At 56.4% G+C, this 20746-nt stretch overlaps 1 protein-coding gene across 1 annotated transcript in view; it reads left to right on the top strand.

Moving 5' to 3' along the window:
* Positions 1–12528, top strand: part of RAB44 (RAB44, member RAS oncogene family) — a 31228-nt gene extending 18700 nt beyond the window's left edge. Inside the window, exons 7-14 of the mRNA XM_081295866.1 lie at positions 10–105; positions 1523–1710; positions 2193–3436; positions 6148–6229; positions 8044–8158; positions 9186–9287; positions 11225–11301; positions 12211–12528. Of these exons, the coding sequence (XP_081151992.1) occupies positions 10–105; positions 1523–1710; positions 2193–3436; positions 6148–6229; positions 8044–8158; positions 9186–9287; positions 11225–11301; positions 12211–12301 (1995 nt within the window). The 3' untranslated portion in view covers positions 12302–12528. The remainder of the gene's footprint in view (positions 1–9; positions 106–1522; positions 1711–2192; positions 3437–6147; positions 6230–8043; positions 8159–9185; positions 9288–11224; positions 11302–12210) is intronic.
* Positions 12529–20746: the final 8218 nt, after the last annotated feature.

The raw sequence follows: 20746 nt of genomic DNA on the forward strand, positions 1-20746 counted from the left end.
TCTCCACAGAGCGACTCCCGGGGCCTGGCCCTCAGCTCCCAGATGCAGGAGGTCCTGGAGGCCAAGGAGCAAGAGGTGCAGAAGCTGGCCGAGGGCCAGAGGGAGGTGAGTGACAGGGACGGGCAGACGCCCCCTGACGAGGAGTCCCAGACTCTGACACCCATCCTGATGGGCCTGCCCTCCGTGCTCCCTGATCCTGACTGGACAGGTCAGCCTGGAGCCACCACCCCACTCTGAGGATTCACTGGCCCAACGGGGCTCCCCCACAAGCCCAGCCCCTGGGAAAGGGTGTCCCGGGCCCTGTTCTGAGATCAGCAGTGAGTGGAGCTCTGAGCTCCATCACGAGGTCCAGGTTCAGACCCCTGAGCATCCTCCAGTGAAGATCCATGCAAACCTGAGGAAATGGCTTCTCCTGGCCTCAGTCTCTCCACCTGTAAAATGGGTGGCTGTGTCCAGGGTGTCCCCTAGGAAGGTGCACTGGGTCAGATGAGGTAGTAGATGGGAAGGTGCTTTGAACTGGGAAAGCACTGGACAAACACAAGGTCTTGTTGTTGGAGAAGCCTGGTGACCAGGTGGATCATCAGCTGAGTGACCTTTGTGGGTGCTTAACATCTCTGAGCCTCAAGGGGCCATTTTATCTTGCACCCTGCACCCCCCACCCCCGCCATTCTTCCCTCCACCCCACGGTTCCTTATTGGGCACCTATGATGTGCTAGACGCTGCTCTAGATTTTGAGGAACACGAGAGACAGACCCCTGCCTGTGGAGGTACCATGTAGTCAAGGGGACAGGTGACAAAATGCACACGTATAATATGACAGAACACGAGAGAGGTGGGTGAGTGCTGAGGAGGTACTCAAGCAGGGAAGGGGGCTGGAAGGGTGGGGAATTTTAAATGAGTTGAGAGGGGTGTCAAGGAAGGCTTCCCTCAGATGATGACATTGGAGTACAGACCGGAACAGTTGTGGGCTGAGTCTTGTGTTAACTGGGGGAAGAGCAGTGCAGGCAGAGGGAGTGGCAAGTGCAAAGGCCCTGAGGTAGGAATGTGCAAGGACTGATGAGCAGACCTGTGAGCTGGGACAGACTGAGGGAGGGGACAGCACTAGGAAAGGAAGGCAGAGACATAACAGGGGGGTTGGGGAGACTGCAGGGTCCTGGAAGCCGTTGTGAGAGTCCTACCTTCCACTCCCTATGGTCACACAATTCTTCATCTGAGCCCCATGATCTGCCATTGGGTCAAGAGCATCCCAGATGGAGCAGCCATGGGGGTCTCGAGCCCAGGCAGGTGTGCCTGTTTGACACGGGCCTTCCCCTCCTCCATGCCCTGCATGTCACATGACCCCCTGTGTGGATGACAAGGGAGACGGTGAGGCCATTGAGAGCCCCCCCACCCCACATCCTGTGTTTCAAGCTGGTCTCCTGGAGCTTGGGCCCTGGGGCGGGCAGGGGGTTGTCCCCGATGGCCTGGGGAGACTTCCGGCCACCCTGGAGGGCAACTGTGCCTCTGCCCCTCCCCCTGGCAGCTGGAGGCCCGGCTCCATCACCTCCGTGACACGCGGCAGGAGGCAGACTCAGAGAACCGGCAGCTCCGGGAGGCCAAGCAGGACCTGGCTGGGCAGCTGGAGGAGATGCGGGGTCAGTTGCAGGTCACCAGGAGACACCTGGATGTTGCCAGGGGCCGAGTGTCCTGGCAGATAGAGGAGGAACCCAGGCAAGTGGCTGTCCTGGGACAGGGGAGGGGGACAGGGGAGGGGGACTCGGTTCTCTAAGGCTCTGGTCAGCATGCAACACACACCTACCCTCCCTCCCTGATGCTCACGGCAACCCTGCCGAGCCGAGATGACCACGCCCATTTCTCAGCTAAGCAAACTGAGGCACAGGAAAGTGAAAGACTTGTGCCCAAGGCCACGCAATGGGATTAAGACACGTGTGTGCAGGGCACAAGTGCACGCACACACACACACACACACATGCACACACACATGCACACGGCCTAGCGTGCTGCTGGAGGAGGTCAGGCTTCTTGTGGGCCTTGGGATGAGGGCTTGGTGAGTGGGAGGGACATGGCCAGGTAGGGAGGGTGCCTGAGCCAGCACTGGAGGGGACAATCATGGGACATGCACTGGATGGGGTGGTAGGCAGGCCGGAGTGGGATGACCTTCCCCTGACTTCACTGCCCCACGTCCTTTCCAGTGTCTCCCGTTCCCATGAGAAGGCCCCAAGCCCTCCAGCGATTTCCCCGGAGGAGCCGCCCCTGCCTGGGCTGTTTGGGGACAACGATGACTGGAGCCAGCTCCTGAACTTCAGCAGCCCTCCCCCCAAAGCCCTGCAGCTCTCCTGGAGCCCACCCCCGACCCCAAGAGATGCCTCAGGCCCCCAGACACCCCGCGTGGTCAGACAGATCTCCCTCTCCAAGTCACACGCTTTGCCATTTGGTCAGGAGCCATCCTCAGATCCAGAGGGGGCTCCAAGGAGCCCCCTGGGGCTGCCTTACGGCACCGAGGATGGGAAAGGAATTGACCCCGAGGAGCCGGACCTTGGTCCAGAGCATCCTGTGAAGCCCCGAGGCCTGGAACCCGACACTGAGCCAGGACCCAGCCCCAAGGCCCCGCTCCCCTGGAGTCCAGGAGCCCCAGCTGGCGGGTCAGGGAGCCTGGTGGCAGCTGCACTCCGGGTGCTCATTCCTTTGGAGGCCGAGCCTGCCCCCCAGGGGATTGTGGCCCTCCCAGAGGGGCCAACGGAACCCTCCTGGGGCCTGCGGTCTGTGGGTCAGTCTCCCACAGAGGGGCTGGGGCAGGGCCACCCCGGGGGGCTAAGAGAGGCTCCTGGCCAGGCCCTCAGGCCAGACGGGCTGCCTGCCTCCCCTCTCCAGAGGCTGGAAGAGGAGCCCAAGGCGGAGGCAGGAAAACCAGTGGACCGCAGCCGGCAGGACCCTGGTTCCCCGCAGGCAGCTGAGGCTCCTGGCCTGGAAACTGGGCATCCTGAGTCCCCCCAGCAGGAGCCTCCGCCTGCCCCTCTCCCCGCTGACCTACCCCAGACTCCTGTGGAAGCCCCTGCTCCTGGACAGCTGTCCCCTCCAGGGGACCCTCTGCCCAGGACTGCTGCAGGGTCCCTAGAGCCCCCTCGACCAGTCCCCGAGCTGGCTGAGAGAGGAGCGCAACCCGGGTCCCCAGTCACAGCTGCTCTGGCGGAAAGAGAAGCAGGCCCCTCTGGGGCCAGGGAGCCAAGGGCCGGGAGCAGGCCTGAGGACATGGGATCCGACTCTGGGGAGGCTGGGCTGACCCCGTCCCCGGGGGACTCCCCAGCCGGCGGGCCTCCAGCTGACCCCGAGTACCTCTTCCACGTCATCTTCCTGGGCGACTCCAACGTGGGCAAGACCTCCTTCCTGCACCTTCTGCACCAGAACGCCTTCGCCATGGGGCTGGCAGCAACCGTGGGTAAGGGCCCCGCCGGGGAGGGCAGACCGGGGGTCAGGGACCGGGAGCTGGAGCAGGCCCAGAGCCAGCCCCCGGCGAGGAGGCAGCAGGTTGTGCCCTGGCCACGGCCCGGCGTTTGACCTTGTTCTATGTGGGCATGATCTTACCATTTCACTAATCGTCCCTAATTATAGGTAATTTGCTTTTCTGCATTGATCTGATTAGCTTATAATGTGCCCATCAACAAAGCACCCTGCAATTTAGGTGCAGCGCTGGTGGAGGGTGAGCACAAGCCCAGCTCCACCCACGTGGCCGTGGGCAGCCACTGCAGAGCCGGCTGGACCCATCACAGCCAGCCCCAGGCCAGGCTGCCTGTTCCAGCAGGAGGTCCCCCGGGCAAGTTGAGGCTCCTGCACGGAATCCACTTGTAGATGTGGCCAAGAAGGCACACAGGTGTCTGCCTTCAAATCCTGGCTCTGCCACTTACCAGGGAAGTGAACTTGGGTCCATTCATCAACCCCCTGTGCCTGCTTTCTGCCACTCTAACAAACATCTGCGATAATGGACTTATCATGGCTTGGAGGTGCCCATCCATGGTCGGGTAGCCCCATTTGCCTTTGGGTCTGTGATGAGGTGTATCGAGGTAGGAAGTCTGTTGTGGAGCTAGACACTGACCTCAGGGTGGGAAAACAAAAGAAAGGAAAAGAGCCAGGGGAGGTGGCGCACACCTGTCATCCCAGGCGCTCAGGAGGCCGAGACAGGAGGATCACAAGTTCAAAGCCAGCCTCAGCACAGTGAGGTGCTAAGTCACTGAGCGAGACCCTGTCTCCAAATAAAGTGCTAAATAGGGCTGGGGACGGGGCTCAGTGGTCGAGTGCCCCTGAGTTCAATCCCTGGTGCCAAAAAAAGGAAAAGGAGGGGCTGGGGTCCCCCTCTCCCCTTCAAGGGATGATCCCAGTGACCAGAAGACCTCCCGCAAGGTTTCCACCACTTCCCAAGCGTGCCAGGCTGGGAACCAAGCCTGGGAGACATGCCTGTGGGGACCCATTCCAGATCTAAGCCATAATTCCTTCCGAGCCCACAAATCCTCGTCTGCATGACAGACACAGTGTCCCACCAACCGCCTGTGGTGGTTGAAGGGTTAGTAAGTTCACAGCTCTAACAACAATGCCTGGCACACACTAAGTGCTCAGGAAAATGTCAGCCATTGTTATTATTATAAGTCAATGTTTGATAAGGTCTAATTCGGTGGCTTCTGCAAAAATGAGGTGCCCCAAGGCACTTTCTGGAGCCAAAGTTCCCCCCCACCCTAAGACTCCCTGGATAGCTGGCCACGGAGCGTGGTACAGAGTGACAGAAAAGTGAGCTTGTGGGAATAAAAGGGAGACCCTCTGGGGGACAAAGATGGGAGCCCTGCACGCCCCCCTGTCAGGCCAGGCTGAGCACAAGGGAAGACAGGATCATGTCGGGCTGGTGGCTTACAGACGGCCCTTCCACAAAAGGGGCCCAGGACACGCTCTCGAGCCTTTCTCTGCCCAAGATCCTCACGTGGGGGGCTATGGGATGCAAGGTCCTCGGGAGGGAGGGGGGACCTGTGGCAGACTCGCCCCATGTGAAGTGGGGTCCCAGGGACTAGAAGGCCACCATCATGAATCCCCTAAACTACTATTTACTGGCCACCTACAGTGCACCCCACGTCTCCATGGGCATCTTGTTCCTTTCAACAACTGCCCTCCTTACGCCTGGACCTCCCGTCATTATGGGAGAGGAAGTGTCCACTGAGTCGGTGGAGCTAGAGCAGGCTCAGCTGGGCACGGGGTGCCTCTCTGTGACTGCAGCATCACAGGAGGCTGAGGCAGGAGGATTGCAAGTTCAAGGCCAGTTTAGAGAGACCCCGCCTCAAAATTTTAAAAAGGCTGGGGCTGTAAGCTCAGTGGTAAGGCACCCCCGGGTTCAATCCCTGGTACCAAAATAATAAGAAGAACAGCTCCTCGGGGTTGACGGAGAGGGAAAAAAGACAGAAGTGACTGCGGCAGCTGCTCCTCCCAGTGTCCAGGTGGGGAGTGGGGGAGAGGGAGGGGCTGCAGGTGCCTGCGGGTCTCACGGGAAAGGCCTGCAGCAGGGTGGCTGCCCCTCAGGTCTGAACCGGGCATGGCTAGCGTGAGGAGATCCCCACCTGGGAGCAGGCCCGGGGCCTCTGTGCCCCACAGGAAGGTGGGCAGGACAGGGACAGGGCTGCCCTGTCCCCGGGCTGCCTCTCCCATACCCACCAGGTTTCCTCGAGGTGCAGGGCTTGACAGGAAGGGGCACCCGACGACTCTAACCCTCCCTGGGACGTTCCGTCCCCCCCCCCTCATGGAGAGACTGGAACTGTCACCAGAAAGGACCATGAGAACAACTCGCCACCTGGCGGCGCCTTCCACGTACCCATTTACCCTCCCCAATCCCCCGCCCCGCATCGAGGATGAGAGGGAGGCTCAGAGGAAGGCAGTGACCGGCCCGAGGTCACACAGCCAGCACAGAGATGGCCCCATCCATCATCCCCAAGGCCAGGGCTCCATCCTCTGCCCCCCAGGTGCCCCCCGACGGTAGCCTGTGAGGCTCGGGGACTTGGAGAGCGCAGGGGAAACCCGGCAGCCAGGCTAGGGGCAGGCATGGGTGTCTCTTGGGGCAGGTCTGGGCTAGAGTCCAGGCGGTCCCTGAGGTAGGCCTTGCCCTGTTCTGTTTCCTAGGAGTGGATTTTCGGATCAAAACCCTGATGGTGGACAACAAGTGCTTTGCGCTGCAGCTCTGGGACACTGCTGGCCAGGAGAGGTAGCGGCTCAGGGACCTGGGTGTGCGGAGGGGGCGGAGGGCAGCCCCGTCGACCTGGGCCAGAGAGGGATTCGGGATGTCAGGGAAGGAGCGTGGGTCAGGCCCAAGCCAGGGAGGAGGGGCCGACCCACGGGCCCCTGGGCCTGCAGGGCATGGGTTAGGGCTGTCCCAACGCCACCCTCAGGAGACAGCCACCTGGTCACCTGTCCTTCTGGATACCTGGCCTCCCACTTTATACCGAGGCAATAGGATCATCACCTAAAAGGTGCGAGTGGTTTGACTCTGCAGTTCCTCTTCCAGAAACCCATGCTATAAATTATAAATTTATATTTGTAACAAAACATGACTGTAACAAAGGGACTGTTTATACCCACATCATTTATGTCACAAAACCTTGGACACAGCCAGGCATGGTGGCACACACCTGCAATCCCAGCAGCTTAGGAGGCTGAGGCAGGAGGATTGAGAGTTCAAGGCCAGCCTCCGCAACTTAGTGAGACCCTCAGCAACTTAGAAGGTCCTGACTCAAAATAAAAAGTGAAAAGAACTGGGGATGTGGCTCAGGGGTGAAGCACCCCTGGGTTCAATTCCTGGTACCCAAGACAAACAAACAAACAATAACCAAAAACCCACCTTGGAACCTAAATGTCCATCAACAGTGGACTGTTAAATGAATCAGGGTCAGTCCATGCCCTAGAACACTACGCAACTCCAAAAAAGACGGAGGACTCTTTATGTAGTGGCAGGGAAATATCTCAGACATCTTGTCTTGTTGACTGGAAAAAACAAACGCAGGACATGAAACATTAATGAGTATGATGAGGGTTTCGTGCTGGTTTTTTTTTTTTTTCCATCCTGGGGCTCAAACCCAAGGCCTTAGATGCACCAGGATACACTGTGTTTGTGTAAAATGGGAAAAGGTGTGTGTCTGTGTGCGTGTCTGTGTGCGTGTCTGTGTGCACGTCTGTGTGCATGCATGTGTGTGAGTGTGTGTGTGTGTGTGTGTGCCTGTGCGTGTGTGTCTCTGTGTGTGTGTGTGTGTGTGTGCACATAAACTACCCCTGGAAAGCTGGGCATGATGGCACAGGCCTGTAATCCCAACCACTCAAGAGGCTGAGGGAAGAGGGTGGCAAGTTCAAGGCCAGCCTGGGCAAGTCAGTGGGACTCTGTCTCAAAATAAAAACTAAGCCGGGCGCAGTGGCGCACGCGTGTAATCCCAGCGGCTCCAGAGGTTGAGGCAAGAGGATCGCAAGTTCAAAGCCAACCTCAGCAATGGCGAGGTGCCAAGCAACTCAGAGAGACCCTGTCTCTAAATTAAAAAAAAAAAAAAAAGTGCTGGGGACCTGGGAAGGAGCGTGGGTCAGGTGCCCCTGAGTTCAATCCCTGATGCCCCCCAAAATAAATAAATAAATGAATAAATAAGAAATTAAAAATGAAAATAAAAAATGAAAGGGCTGGGGATGTAGCTCAGTGGTAGAGCACCCCTGGGTGCAATTCCCCAGCACCGCAACACACACACACACACACACACACACACACCCTCTGGAAAAATCTTCAGACCCTGGTAACCCTGCTTGCCCTGGCGAGGGGCTGGGTGGGGAGGCGCTGGTGGCCGCAGGGTGGGCTGGGGAGGGGGGGTTCCTGGAGGCACTGCAGCCTGGTGTGTGGGAGGGAAGCAGACGCACTTCTCTTTGGGAAGCGACTGTGGCTGAACAGGTCAGTGGCCCCCTTTGCAGAGGGCGTGGCCGAGGTCTGGAGAGGCCAGGTCCTGGGAGCAGTGTGCTGACGTGGTCTCATGCAGGCTCTCTGGGCAGGTACCACAGCTTGACGCGACAGTTGCTCCGCAAGGCTGACGGGGTGGTGCTCATGTATGATGTCACCTCCCAGGAGAGCTTTGCCCACGTGCGCTACTGGATGGACTGTCTACAGGTGAGCACACACCTGGCAGAGCTGGTTCCGCATTTTAGAATCTTTAGGAAACTTGCATCCTGTCCTCTCCTCCTTTTCTCCCAGGGTTACAAATGACACTACAGTCCTGTGAGTGACACCACTCACTGAGGGTATGTGACTGGATGAGCAGGGAGTGCAGGAGTACAAAGAAACCACAACCACATAGTACAGCCTCCAAAACAAACTGTTTCCTTTATCCTACGAGCATTTCTTCTCTGTACACAGCAGCTCTGTTGGTGATGTTTTCTTCCTCACACTTGAGGATGATGTGAAAATTCTTGTTCACACGTCTCTATTTTTTTTTTCTCTCCAAAATACTTAATACACATTTACTGGAACTCTGCAGTGCGTATGAGCTAATGTGTGACCCACATGCAGGGAGACATGCTGCTTCTCTTCCAAAGTTTCTAGTTAGTGAGGAGAAGCAGGATAAGGTAAAGCATGAGGAGGGGACCTGGACTCTGGGCCTGACAGGACTTAGCTTTGAATCCCAACTATCCCACCCCAACTCTGTGACTTGGGACCATCAACTTAAACTCTCTGAACTTCCATTTCCTGGCTTTTCCCATCAGGGAGTTCTGAAGATTAATAAAATAGAATTGCTTTCAGCACAGCGCCTGGTGTATACAGCAAGCACTCAGTTATCAGAAGTTATTGTTGTTATTATTAATGAACTAGTTAGGGAATGTGCCAGGGCAGCCTGTGTGATCAAGCACTGGCAGGAAGAAAGGGGCATTGGGTAGGAGCAATCTGGGAATGCTTCCTGGAGGAGGTGCCCCTGAGTTTGGCCTTAGAAAGCAGGTGAGATGTTTGTAGGCAGAGAGGAGGAGCAGACCCCCTGCGGATGGAGGGAGGGTACAGGTGGGAAGGAGGCAGGTGTGACACTGACAGGGAGACACCTGGGAGGGCACCCCATCAGCTTCTGGGAGCTTCAAGCTGGGCCTGGCCATGGCATGTCTGGGGCCTGCCCTGACCTGAGGGGGCTGAGGAGTGCGTTCTCTGACAGGATGAAGGGTCGGGCCAAGCAGTCGTTCTTCTCCTGGGAAACAAGATGGACTGTGAGGAGGAGCGCCAAGTGCCCACTGAAGCTGGGCGGCAGCTGGCTCAGGTGAGCACCCAGGCAGTGACCTGTCTCCCCACCTGGACCGGGTGGACGCCTCCCCAGCACTTAATGAACAGGGTCAACTGGCCTGTGCCCTTTCCTGCCTTGGCCCCGGGGTCAGAGTGGACCACCTCCACCTCCCACCCACCCTGGGCCACTGCAGGGCAACTCCCAGGCTGTGAAGGGCGTGATGTTGAACCTGACGGTGGAATTAGCAAGTCCCCACACAATAACCCTACAACATAAAAAAAAAAAAAAAAATCTTCAGAGTCAAAAGGCTTTAAAAGCTTCCCTTAAAATTCCCAATCAAATCTTAAATTTATCTCTGCTCTCTAATTAGCATGCACCCTTCTAATTTATTTTATTTTAAGACAGAAATCCTTCCTCAGGAAGACTACATCAAAAGCCTCCCTCTGGCAGACAGTGGATACATTTATTTACAAATGGGATTTAATCACATTCTAGAAAAACCAGAGAGTAGTAAGAAAAGAGGGGAAAAAATCACGGCTGGCCCCACCCGACACAGCCCTCTCGGCATTTCGTTCCCATGTCTTCTCTCATTTCTCATAATCTGGGGTCACTCTGGTGGCTCCCAAGTGGCAGGAGATTTCCCTCTTAGATGCAGCGAAGCATCCTCTGGTGCAGTACCTTCTCCTGTGGGTGGTGCCCTTGATTCTAAGGGAAGAATCAGAAATAATGGGCCTAAGGGAATACAGGGTGATCACCCCAGGAAAGTCCATATTTATCTGAGGATGTTCGCTGCAGTGTTGTTTATAAGAACAAACCTTTGGCAGTGGTTGGAGGTTAAATTGTGGAGAGTCATGTAAGAGGCTGGTGTCTGACTTTAAGAATTCTGCCCTATTTAAGGGTGTGGGGCATGCTGGCAATATAATGTGAAGTTGGAAAAGCAGACGTAAGCCGGCTGGGGACAGAGCTCAGTTGGTAGAGTGCTCGCCTCGCAGGCCCAGGGAGGGCCCTGGGTTCAGTTCCCAGCACCACACACACACACACACACACACACACACACAAAGGTGTAAATCTAGATCAAAGTTGTGGCTGGGGTTGTAGCTCAATGGAAGAGCACTTGCCTAGCCTGTGTGAGGCACTGGGTTTGATTCTCAGCACCACATATAAATAAATGAATAAAATAAAGGTCCGTCACAACTAAAAAGGAAAAAGAAAAGTTGAAACATCTGAAATGGCTGGTATGGGATGGTTTAGGGCCTACAGAAGCAGCCATTCATAAGGTTTAACCGGATAGAGTGACAGAGAGCCCAAACCCCACCCTGAAAAGGGATAAAGGGATCTATAAATTGGAATGGAAATATATATCCAAATGCTAACACTGAATTATACTTTGAGTTTATAGTTTTTAATACTGTATTATTCAATATTATATATAGTATTTTATATATATATATATATTTGTACCAGGGATTGAACCCAGGGGCACTGGACCACTGAGCCACATGCACAGCCCTTTTGTATTTTACTTAGAGACAGGGTCTCACTGAGCTGCTTAGGGCCTTGCTGTTGCTGAGGCTGGCTTTGAACTCGCGATCCTCCTGTTTCAGCCTCCCCAGCCGCTGGGATTACGAGTGTACACCACTGTGCCTGACTCCAAAGATATATTTTTGAAATGAAAAACATAAACTGATCATTAAAAGTGTCCCCAGAGGGCTGGGCTGTAGCTCAGGGTAGAGCACTTGCCTCCTTTGGGACTCAGTCTTCCTGTTGTCACTCCCACTCTGCGGGATGTCTCCGGGTAAAGGGTGGAGGGCAGGGCCCTACTGGGGATGTGGGCCACGCTGAGATGTGGGGGCTGCGTCTCCCACAGAGATGGGTTTGGGAAGCCCGGGCCGGACCCTGGTTGGCCCAGAGTTGGTGGCAAGAGCTGTCTGGCCCTTCTGCCAGTTTCCCCAAGTCCCTCTGTCTGCCTGCAGGACCTGGGGGTCTCCTTCGGGGAGTGCAGCGCTGCCCTGGGTCACAACATCCTGGAGCCCATGATGAACCTGGCCCGGTGAGTGCCGTCCCCCACCCTCCTGTCCCCACCCAGAGTCCTCCAAGGCAGCTGCAGTCCGGCCCTGGCTCCTGTGGGGCAGGGAAGGCCCCGATTGAGGAGGTGGCCCCAGAGTGGGTAGGACACGGGGCTCCTGACTGCAGCCCCACCCTGTCCTCCTCCGGCCTCTGTTTCCTTGATTTCTGGAGGAGGGCGCGTCCCCCTCCTGCTCCCACCTCCTGTGGATTAGGAGTGAAATCCAAAGGCTTGCCCTGAACCCCCTCACACTCACCAGCTCCAGCCACTCAGGAACCTCCCTTGCCCCCTCTGTGTCCCTCATGGCCCCTGGACACGCCATCACTGTGCCCACTCTGTTCTTCTGGCCTGCTCTGTTCAACCCCCTGGCACAGCCGGGGCATTCGGTGGAGTCCCAGGGTGTTAGACGGGCGGAGTGCCACCTGGCCCGCGGCGGCTGTGCTGTGGGGAGGTGGACAGACTTCTTTTACTGTGCCCACCCGCGTCTGGGCCCTCTCTCTGCCCAGGGCCCCCTTTCTGCTCACAGGCTGGAGCTTAGGTCCCAGCTCAAATCTGCCCCCACCCCGCTCCATCCCCGGCTGTGGTCATCCTCTCCCTGTGTGTCCTTTACTACTCAGGGCAGGTCACGTCAGCTTCTTTGTCCCCGTCGGTGTCCCTTCATGGTGCTCGGTGCTCAGTGCACCTGAAGGATGCAGAAGAGACACAGAGGGGCATAGAGGGACACAGAGGGACACAGAGGGCAAAGCCTCCCTGGCCCCATTTTTCCAGTGCCAGGAGCATTGCAGGGAGGGGAGGGAGCCCAGGTGCAGCCTCTCAGCCCCTGGCCACCCCCATGGCCCCTCCACACCGTTCCTGAAGGCGAGGGGACACTAACACCTGGATATTGTCATGCAGGTCACTCAAGGTGCAGGAGGACCGCCTGAAGGGCTCGCTGGTGGAGGTGGCCTCTGAGAGGCCTCCCAAGAGAGCTGGCTGCTGTTTCTGACCACCTGTCCAGTCCCACCCCCTGGTCTTCCTGTCCCTCAGCTCCTGTCCTGCCTTCCTGGACACAGGCAGAAGCCCAGGACCAGCTTGAGAGTTGAGGAAAAGCCTCCTCAAATCAGGACTCAGAGGGCCCCACCTCTGCCCCGCACACTCCTGGGGACTCTGCTGAGTCAAATAAGGCGGTCGGGGATGGAGGTGGTAAAACTCTTCAAGGAAAGGAAAATTCTAGAAAACCAACCTAAGGAGGGGCTGGGGTTGTAGCTCAGTGGTAGAGCACTCGCCTAGCATGTGTGAGGCCCTGGGTCTGATCCTCAGCACCACATAAAAATAGATAAATAAAATAAAGGTATTGAGTCCAACTACAACTAAAAAATAAATATTAAAAAAAAAAAAAAAGAAAGAGAACCAACCTAAGGAAAAGCACTGAGATATTGGCACTGCATGTTTTGCTTCTTGGACCTGTATTTTCAGATTTTCTGCAATGACAGGTGTTTCTGGTACAATCAGGGGGATGGTGAGTTGAAGAAAAGAAACTTTCAAAGCAGTTGCTTGATGCTAGTTCACGATTCATACAACCTGTTAGTTACAAAGTCCCTCTGTGTGGACGCAGGGCCGGCTGGACTGTGGCTCACACTGTTCCATTTACCTACTTGGGCTTCCTTCCAAGTGGCATCTGGCTCCTGGGAGGAGGGCCTTCTGACAGCCCCTGATGTGCCCCATGCCCTCCCTTTCCCCGTGATCCACCTCTGAAGGGTCACAACGGGGGGTCCTCCTCCTTGCCCTGGTGCCTCAGTGACAACAGGAACAGCAGCGGCTCCCTGGATGTGTGTGATTATGGGCCAGGATGCGGCTGATGCGCCTGGAGGGCAGCAGGGGCCAGCAGGGAAGTGTGTTTGGGGGTCTTAGCCTCGCAGGGCTGGACTGTCCCTTGCCATCTGTTTGTGGCCAAGGTCTGTGGCATCTTTCTGGTAACCACAGTGATGCTCACCACAAACTGAATGTCTGGTGGGTGCCCGGTGCTGAGTTTGGTACTTGGTGATTGCCGGGGCGCTGGGGACTCCCCGGCTGTGTCACAGGAAAGCCCAGCCTTGTGGAGAGACCCCCAGGGCAGCTGGAGGGTGAGCGTTAGGGAAAGTGAGGGGAGAACCGGAGGCAGAGGACACAGCCTTGTCACTTGCTACTCACAGTCCCCCACTCCTGGCCCTGGCTCTGACTCCAACAGGGAGGCCTGGACAGCTGGGAGCTGTCTCACTGGAGGCCACTAGTGGATGTCGGGGACATTTGGAGAGGGCCACGGAAAAGGTTCCAGCAACAGTGGGACTAGGTCCCTTAACAGACCCCATTCCACCTCCCAACTGGATGGGACGCCCCATGTCTCCTTGGGCCCCAGAGCCCCCCTGCCCAGGGCAGTTTCTAAGGGGTGGGGGTGGGGGTGGCAGGGTGGATCGGATGAAGCTGGGCCCTGGCAAGGGTGGGGGGCAGGTCCTGCTATGGCTAATGGCGCTCCCCAGGGTCGAACCTGACAGGCACCCTCTGTCCTGTGGACCAGGGAGTTAATAAGGATAGTAGGGAAGGTGTGAGCCCTGGGGAGCCAGGACAGGAATGGGCCTGGCCTCAGGCAGCTGGCCCGGGTTGGGGGGGGGGGAGGGACTGCGCGCCTGCAGGGACCCCCTCTGGCTTTCTCTGGCTGGATCCACCTTCTGGGCAGAGCACATCTGGCAGGGGCCACCGGCCTCTCTCAGTGTCCAAGGACTCACAAGTCATCAAGCAGGACGAAGGACGCTCAGAGCTGCGCAAGGTGAGTGAGGACCCGGCAGCAGGGCTCCAGGGGGACTTCAGAGTCAGCTTGGGGCAGGTGTTGAATCAGCGGGGCTCTAACACAGCTTGACCTGAGGCCAAGAAAGGGAGAGGGAGGCTGGGCTGCCTGGGCTCAGAGTGTGACCTGAGAAGGGAAGTACAGGGGACGGAGGGAGGCAGAGAGGAGTACTAAAGAAGACCGTTTAGAATGGGGGGGAGGGGCAGGGATGGAACAGCAGCCGTCATTTACCCAGTGCCTGGTGTGTGCCTGGCACCCTTCTAAGCAACAAACTCATTTACCTCAATTAATCTTCGCACCAACCCTGTGGAAATTGGGCCTGTTATTACCCCCATTTCACAGATGAGGAAAGTGATGCACAGAGAGGCTGAGTAACTCACCCACAGCCATACAGCTAGTAAATGCTGGAGTCAGGCTTTGAAACTACGCTCCTGTAGTAATGAGCTGAATCCCGGGGGTCACAGAGCTTCTTACAGGAATGTGCAGGTGTTTAGAGCAGGGCTTGGGGCCCTCAAGCCTTTCACACACATGCACACACACACGCACACACACTCCAGTTATTCCATGCCATTGGAGGGCCTGAACCAGGAACAAAATCAATGACAAACACAAATGACAAACACAGTGACAAAGAGTGGCTGGACTGGAGCATTCATCCAGGCCGTTGGGTATCTGGGCTGGTTCCTCATTTCCTCACCCCGAGTCCCTTGAACCACAGTGTGGGACCCCGGGTGGGTGTGGGTGTCAGAATTTACAGAGGCCCCTCCAGCCTCTCCTGAGCGGCCGGGAGGTGGGGGCTGTGCAGAACTCAGATGGGCTCTGTGGGGGCACTCCTTCAGGGGACCCCTCAAGCCTGGCTTAGAGCTGCCAAGGGAAGGGCCTCTCCAGTCCCTGGCCCCCAGTGTAGGTGGCAGGGGAGGGAAACTCCCAGGACCCCTCAGCCAGGGCAGAGGAAAGGCTGGGAAATGGCCATTGAGCTAACCGGCAGGATTCTTCCCAGAGAAAGCCGGGTCCTGGCCTGTCTCTGTGCTGGTGGCAGATGATAGTGATAGCCCCCAGATGACTCTAGGATGTGAGTCACAGCCATGTCCTCAGCTTGTGGGACACGGGGTGGGGGTTTGACAGCCTGTGGAACTCCCCCTGTCCCGTCAGGGATCCATCACACAACTTTGGGGCCATGGTCCTCATGCTAGTCTTAGAATCACCTGGGATCCATCAAAAATGCCAAAGCCTGGGGGGTGCTTGGTGGCACACCCCTGTAATCCCAGCTACTCTGGAGGCTGAGGCAGGAGGATCGCAAGTTCAACACCAGCCTCAGCAACTTACCAAGACCCTGTCTCTAAATAAAAAATAGAAAGGGCTGGGGATGGGGCACAGTGGTTAAAGATCCCTGGGTGTAATCCTCAGTTGCAGAAAAACAAAACAAAACAAAAAAAACACCCAAAGCCACCACATCTCTGGAGGTGGGACCCAGGCTTCAGTATTGCTGAAACTCCCAGGTGGGCCTCAATGTGCAGAAGAGCTCGGGGACCACTGGGGGGGCTATGGACCCTCTCACAGCCCTCTCATCAGAACTTCAAGTTAAGCATGCCTTTTCTGCAGGCAGGGCAGGATTTCGTTTTTATAAAAAAATAAAATGTGGGCTGGGGATGTGGCTCAAGCGGTGGCGCGCTCGCCTGGCATGCGTGCGGCCCGGGTTCGATCCTCAGCACCACATACAAACAAAGATGTTGTGTCCACCGAAAACTAAAAAATAAATATTAAAAAAAATTAAAAAAAACTATAAAAAAAATGTGTTTTATTATAAATAATATATTTTAAATATATGATATACAAACATAGTATTTATAAAAATATGTTGTTTAAAAGTAAATTATATATTTCATTATTTGTAATAAAAGATAAATATTATTATGAGACCATGTATACTCCCTGCAAAAATTTTAGGAAGAAATTATTAACAGCAAAATGAATATTACCTGAATCTCAGTCCTTGATGCAGCTATTGTTGGTGTCTGATTTATTTCCTTTTATTATTATTTTTTTGTACTTGTAGATGGACAGCATGGCTTTATTTTATTTATTTTTATGTGGTGCTGAGGGTTGAACCCAGGCCTCACACATGCTAGGGAAGTGCTCTGCCAGTGAGCTACAGCCCAGCCTTCCTTTTATTTTTTAATCAGTTTATTTTATGTGTGTAGTACCAGGGAGGGAACCCAGAGGCACTCAACCACTGAGCCACATCCCCAGCCCTATTTTTGCTTAGGGCCTCCCTAAATTGCTGAGGCTGGCTTTGAACTTGTGATCCTCCTGCCTCAGCCTCCCGAGCCCCTGATCACAGGCTGCGCCACAGCTCTGGGCTTGTTTCATTTCCTCTTTTCTGTACTGTTGAGGAATCCGAGGTAGAGAATCATCCAGGAACCTCCCCCGGGCCAGGGGGGTCAGGGTGTGGCCGGGCGTTGGCAGCTGGACCGTGGGGCAGTGGTGCCAGGGCAGCAGGGGCGGGTCTCTGCAGGGGCGGGCACGCATCTGGGTGCACTGCAGGCAGAGGCTGTGGGAGGAGGAGGCAGGGCAGGCGCAGGGAGGTGGCCCAGGGGTCTGATTTCTACCCTGTTCTTGTGTGCCTGACACAGAATGGAGCCCAACGCCACCTTCCCTGGGGGGCTCCCGGGGGGGCCCCCGCGCGCCTGCTCCGAGCGGCCTTGGCGGGGCTCTGCGGGCTGGTCCTGCTGGCGGGGCTGCCGGCCAACGGCCTCCTGCTGCTGGTGCTGGGCCGGGGCCCGGGCTCCCCGCGCCCGCTGCTGGCCCTGACCAACGGCCTCATGGTGAACGTCGCGCTCTCCGACCTGCTCTTCCTGGGCTGCGTGGTGCCCGTGCTGCTGCTGAGCTTCCTGCGCCACGACTGGTGGCTGGGCCCCACGGTCTGCACGGCCAGCCAGGCCATCAACACGGCCACCATGTTCTGCACCTTCTACAGCATGGTGGCCACGGCCCTTCTGCGCCACGTGGCTGTGGCCTGGCCCGGCGCCCCCCTCCCTGCCGGCCGGGGTGCCCGCCTGCTGCTCTGCGGGGCCATGTGGGTCCTGGGTCTCACCGCATCCCTGCCCAACTGGCTGTTCCAGCGGGTGACCGTGGAGCGACAGGCCTTAGGGGCGCCCGGGGCCCAGGCCTGCCTCCTGCTGCTCAGCCCGGCTCCGGCCTCGTGCTACTTCGCCCTGCTGGGGGCGCTGGCCTTCCTGCCCTGCGCGTGGGGCCTGGGCTGCGCCTTCGGCCACGTGGGCTGGCTCCTGCGGACCCGGCCGCGGGGTCCCCCAGGGGAGAGCGTCCGGGAGCACCGCGAGAACACAGGGCTCGTCCTCCTGGTGCTGCTGGTTTTCCTGCTGATGTGGGGGCCCTGCTCCGTGCTGGGCTATGTGGCGGCCACCGGCCGCCTGCCCGACACACCGGTGACCCTCCTGGCCTACTCCAACTGCGCCCTCCTCTGCTTGTGCCTCTCACGCCCCTTCCGAGCCGGGCTCAGGGATCTTTGCCGCAGGCGTCCCAGGGCCGTGGGAGGGGCTGCTGCAGGGAGGGACAGCACCCAGCCTGGGCGCTCAGAGCCCCGGGAAGCCCAGAGGGATCTCAGCCGAGAGGCTGCTGGGAGGGTTGAGGTTCAGGGGCAATGGGGGGAGCCCAGCTCTTCCATCCACCAGTAGGAAGACGGGTCCACGGGGGGTGGGCAGCCCGCAGCTGGAGCAGTGGCTGAGTTCCAGCTCACATGTGTAGGTGACTAGGGAGATAGGCTGGGACACCCAGACCCCTGACGCCGCTACTTTGGATGAGCTTAGGCGAGGCCTTTCACCCCTCCATGCCTCAGTTTTCTCATGTGTAAAATGTGGCCAGGAGACTGCCTCTTTCACAGTCATGAAGATGAATGAACCACCTTAGTGCATAAGAGTGTGGGTCAGGCCAGGCGCTGTGGGGCACCCTTGAAATCCCAGCAACAGGGGAGGCTGAGGCAGGAGGATCGTGAGTTCAAGGCCAGCCTCAGCAACTTAGTGAAGCCCTGAGCAACTCAGCGAGACCCTGTCTCTAAATAAAATATAAAAGGTGCTGAGGATGTGGCTCAGTGGTAGAGTCCCTGGGTTATATCCCTAGTACCAAAAAAAAAAAGTGTGGGTTATTATTACTATTATGATTTTCCTTCTTTTAACTCAGAGGCATTTGAGATGAATGAATCAGAGGGGTCAGAGGGGCTTCCAAAGGCAGAAAAGCAAAGGGGTGACCTGGGAACCCACAGCCTGGCAGAGTCGGGGCCTGGGGGGGGGTAAGTGGGAGCCAGGGGAGAGCTCAGAGTTGGGGCCCTTCTGTCCCCTCTCCCTTCTCTGCCCTACCCCCAGATCAGTCCCACACATCCCTCGGCTGTAATGGAATGAGAATGCAGTCTGCACGGAGTGGAGCTGGGCTTGTTCCGTGTGGTTCCTCCTCCCAAGGTGGCTTGGCAGGGCTCTTCCCAGGCCACACCTCCCCACCCCTCTGCTACCCCACGTTCCTGCTCTGCGGCCTCCCTCCAGCCTCCTTGGGGCAGGCCTCAGCCTCCTGTTGGCCTGGGAACCTGGAAAGTTGTCTCTACTGAAATTCCCAAGGCGCATGTTTTGCTTGGTAAGAGGGCTGTCAGCTCCACAAGCGCGTGTGTGTACACACACACCCCCACACACACACAACTGGCTTTGTGGTCAAAGGCTTGGGAAATATTGGGTTGAACCAAGTCAAACTTGTCCCTTGGCTGCAGAACTTGTCAGAGCCTTGAATACCCTCCCAGAGAGGCCCAGAGGAGAGGTTTCCCCAACTCCGTGCTGGGGAACCAGAGTTCTGTGGCACATACGTGGAAAGAACCCAGGAGAGGAGCTAGTGTCAGACACAACAGATGCTCCCCACGTCCTGTTTCAGGGCAGCAGCTCTGAACCCCCGTTTCTCTGCTGGGCGGCATCTCCTCTCGATACTTTCCCGTGGTGCCCAGGCTGAAGTACAATGGGCCACCGGTTATGGGAACTTCCTTTCTCCGACGCTGTGACCCCACCCCGTTCCCACTCAAAGCCTAACGCAAGTCACAGGGGCATCTAATTACAGAGACTGCCGTGAATCAGCTCTAATTTACTATAAAATCTTAAGAAGTAAACAAGTCCCAAACTTTTGGTATAATTAGTGCTGAATTCTTCTGATGTGCGGGTTTGGAATGACTGCCCAGAGGGCTGATCTGAGGGCAAACTTGCTGGGAGAAGACAAAAAGTCCCCCTTCCCTGGGACCCTGGTCCCTAATGTCTACTGGGACCAGGAGGAGGACAGCACTTACTGTGTACAGCAGGCCCTGGGCATGTGCACACACACTATGACGTGCCTACCTGTCACTCTGCTTGACCTGACAGTTCTTCAGGGAGGAGAGACAGGCCCCTGCACAGAGTAGCAGGAACTTGTCAGGGGCACGTGGCCTGTGAGTCATCTAGGTTGGGCTGGGAGCTCCCTTTTGGTGCCCCCAGGCCCTGGTCCCTCCCACTGGCCTGGCACCAATGCTCCATGGTGGCACTGATCCCCTCCTCATTTCCCTAGATCAGGGCTTCTTTTGGGGTTATGACTGCATGTGACTCAGTGTCTCTCTCACTGAGCAGGGCCTGGCTCAGTGTTCAGTAAATACCGGTTGAGAGATGAGAGGTCAATTGCAAGAGTCATCCATATGCTTTACAGAATTTGATCACGTACTCACCTCTCATCTCCTCAGTGGTTCTCGGACTCACCAGAATAAATGTCAAAAGCCTTATCATGGACTTCATGACCCTATGCATTCTGGTTTCTTCACCTCTTTGACCTCATCTCCTGCACGTTCCCTTCCTTAGCTCCAACCACATTGGCCTCCTTGTTCTCATTCAAACACACCAAACTCCTACCTCAGGGCCTTTGCACTCGCTATTCCTTTTGCTTGGAACCTTTTTGCCCTAGATATCAGCATGGCTCCCTGTCTCATGGCCTTAGAGCTCATGTCAACTGTCACCTCCTGGTCACCTCATCTAAAATGCTACTCTACCTGGGCATGGTGGTGCACATCTGTAATCCTGATGCTTAGGAGGCTAAGGCAGGAGGATGGAAAGTTTGAGGCCAGCCTCAGCAATTTTGCAAGACCCTGTCTAAAAAAATAAAAAAAGGACTAGGGGTATGGCTCAGTGTTAAAGTGCCCCTGGGATCAATCCCCAATATTGGAAAACTAAATTAATTAAATAAAATGCCACTGTACCACTGTCTATCCTGCCATTCTCTTACTTCTCTTCGTAACCCTTGTCACCGCCCAGAACTGCTCTGTTAACCTGTCTGCTTGTGTGCCATTGTGTTTTTCTTATCTGTGTTGTTGGAGGTCCCCATGGAGACGGCCTCTCTCTGTCCACTGTGGCAGCCCCTATGCCTAGGCCCAGGGCAGTGCTCAGTGAATCCTGGCTGAACTGAGGACAGAGAGAGAGAGGGGAGGTGGGCTGCGACAACCAGCGGCCCTGTGCCACAGAGAACGGCAAACAAGGTCCTACTAAAAGAACCAAATTTACTTCAGTTTAAGGCAAATTCCACACAGACGGCCTCAGAGACAGTACAGGACCAGACGGCAGAACA

The sequence above is a fragment of the Spermophilus citellus genome, assembly GCF_964194105.1.
Source record: "Spermophilus citellus genome assembly, chromosome: 5".
NCBI lineage: Eukaryota > Metazoa > Chordata > Mammalia > Rodentia > Sciuridae > Spermophilus > Spermophilus citellus.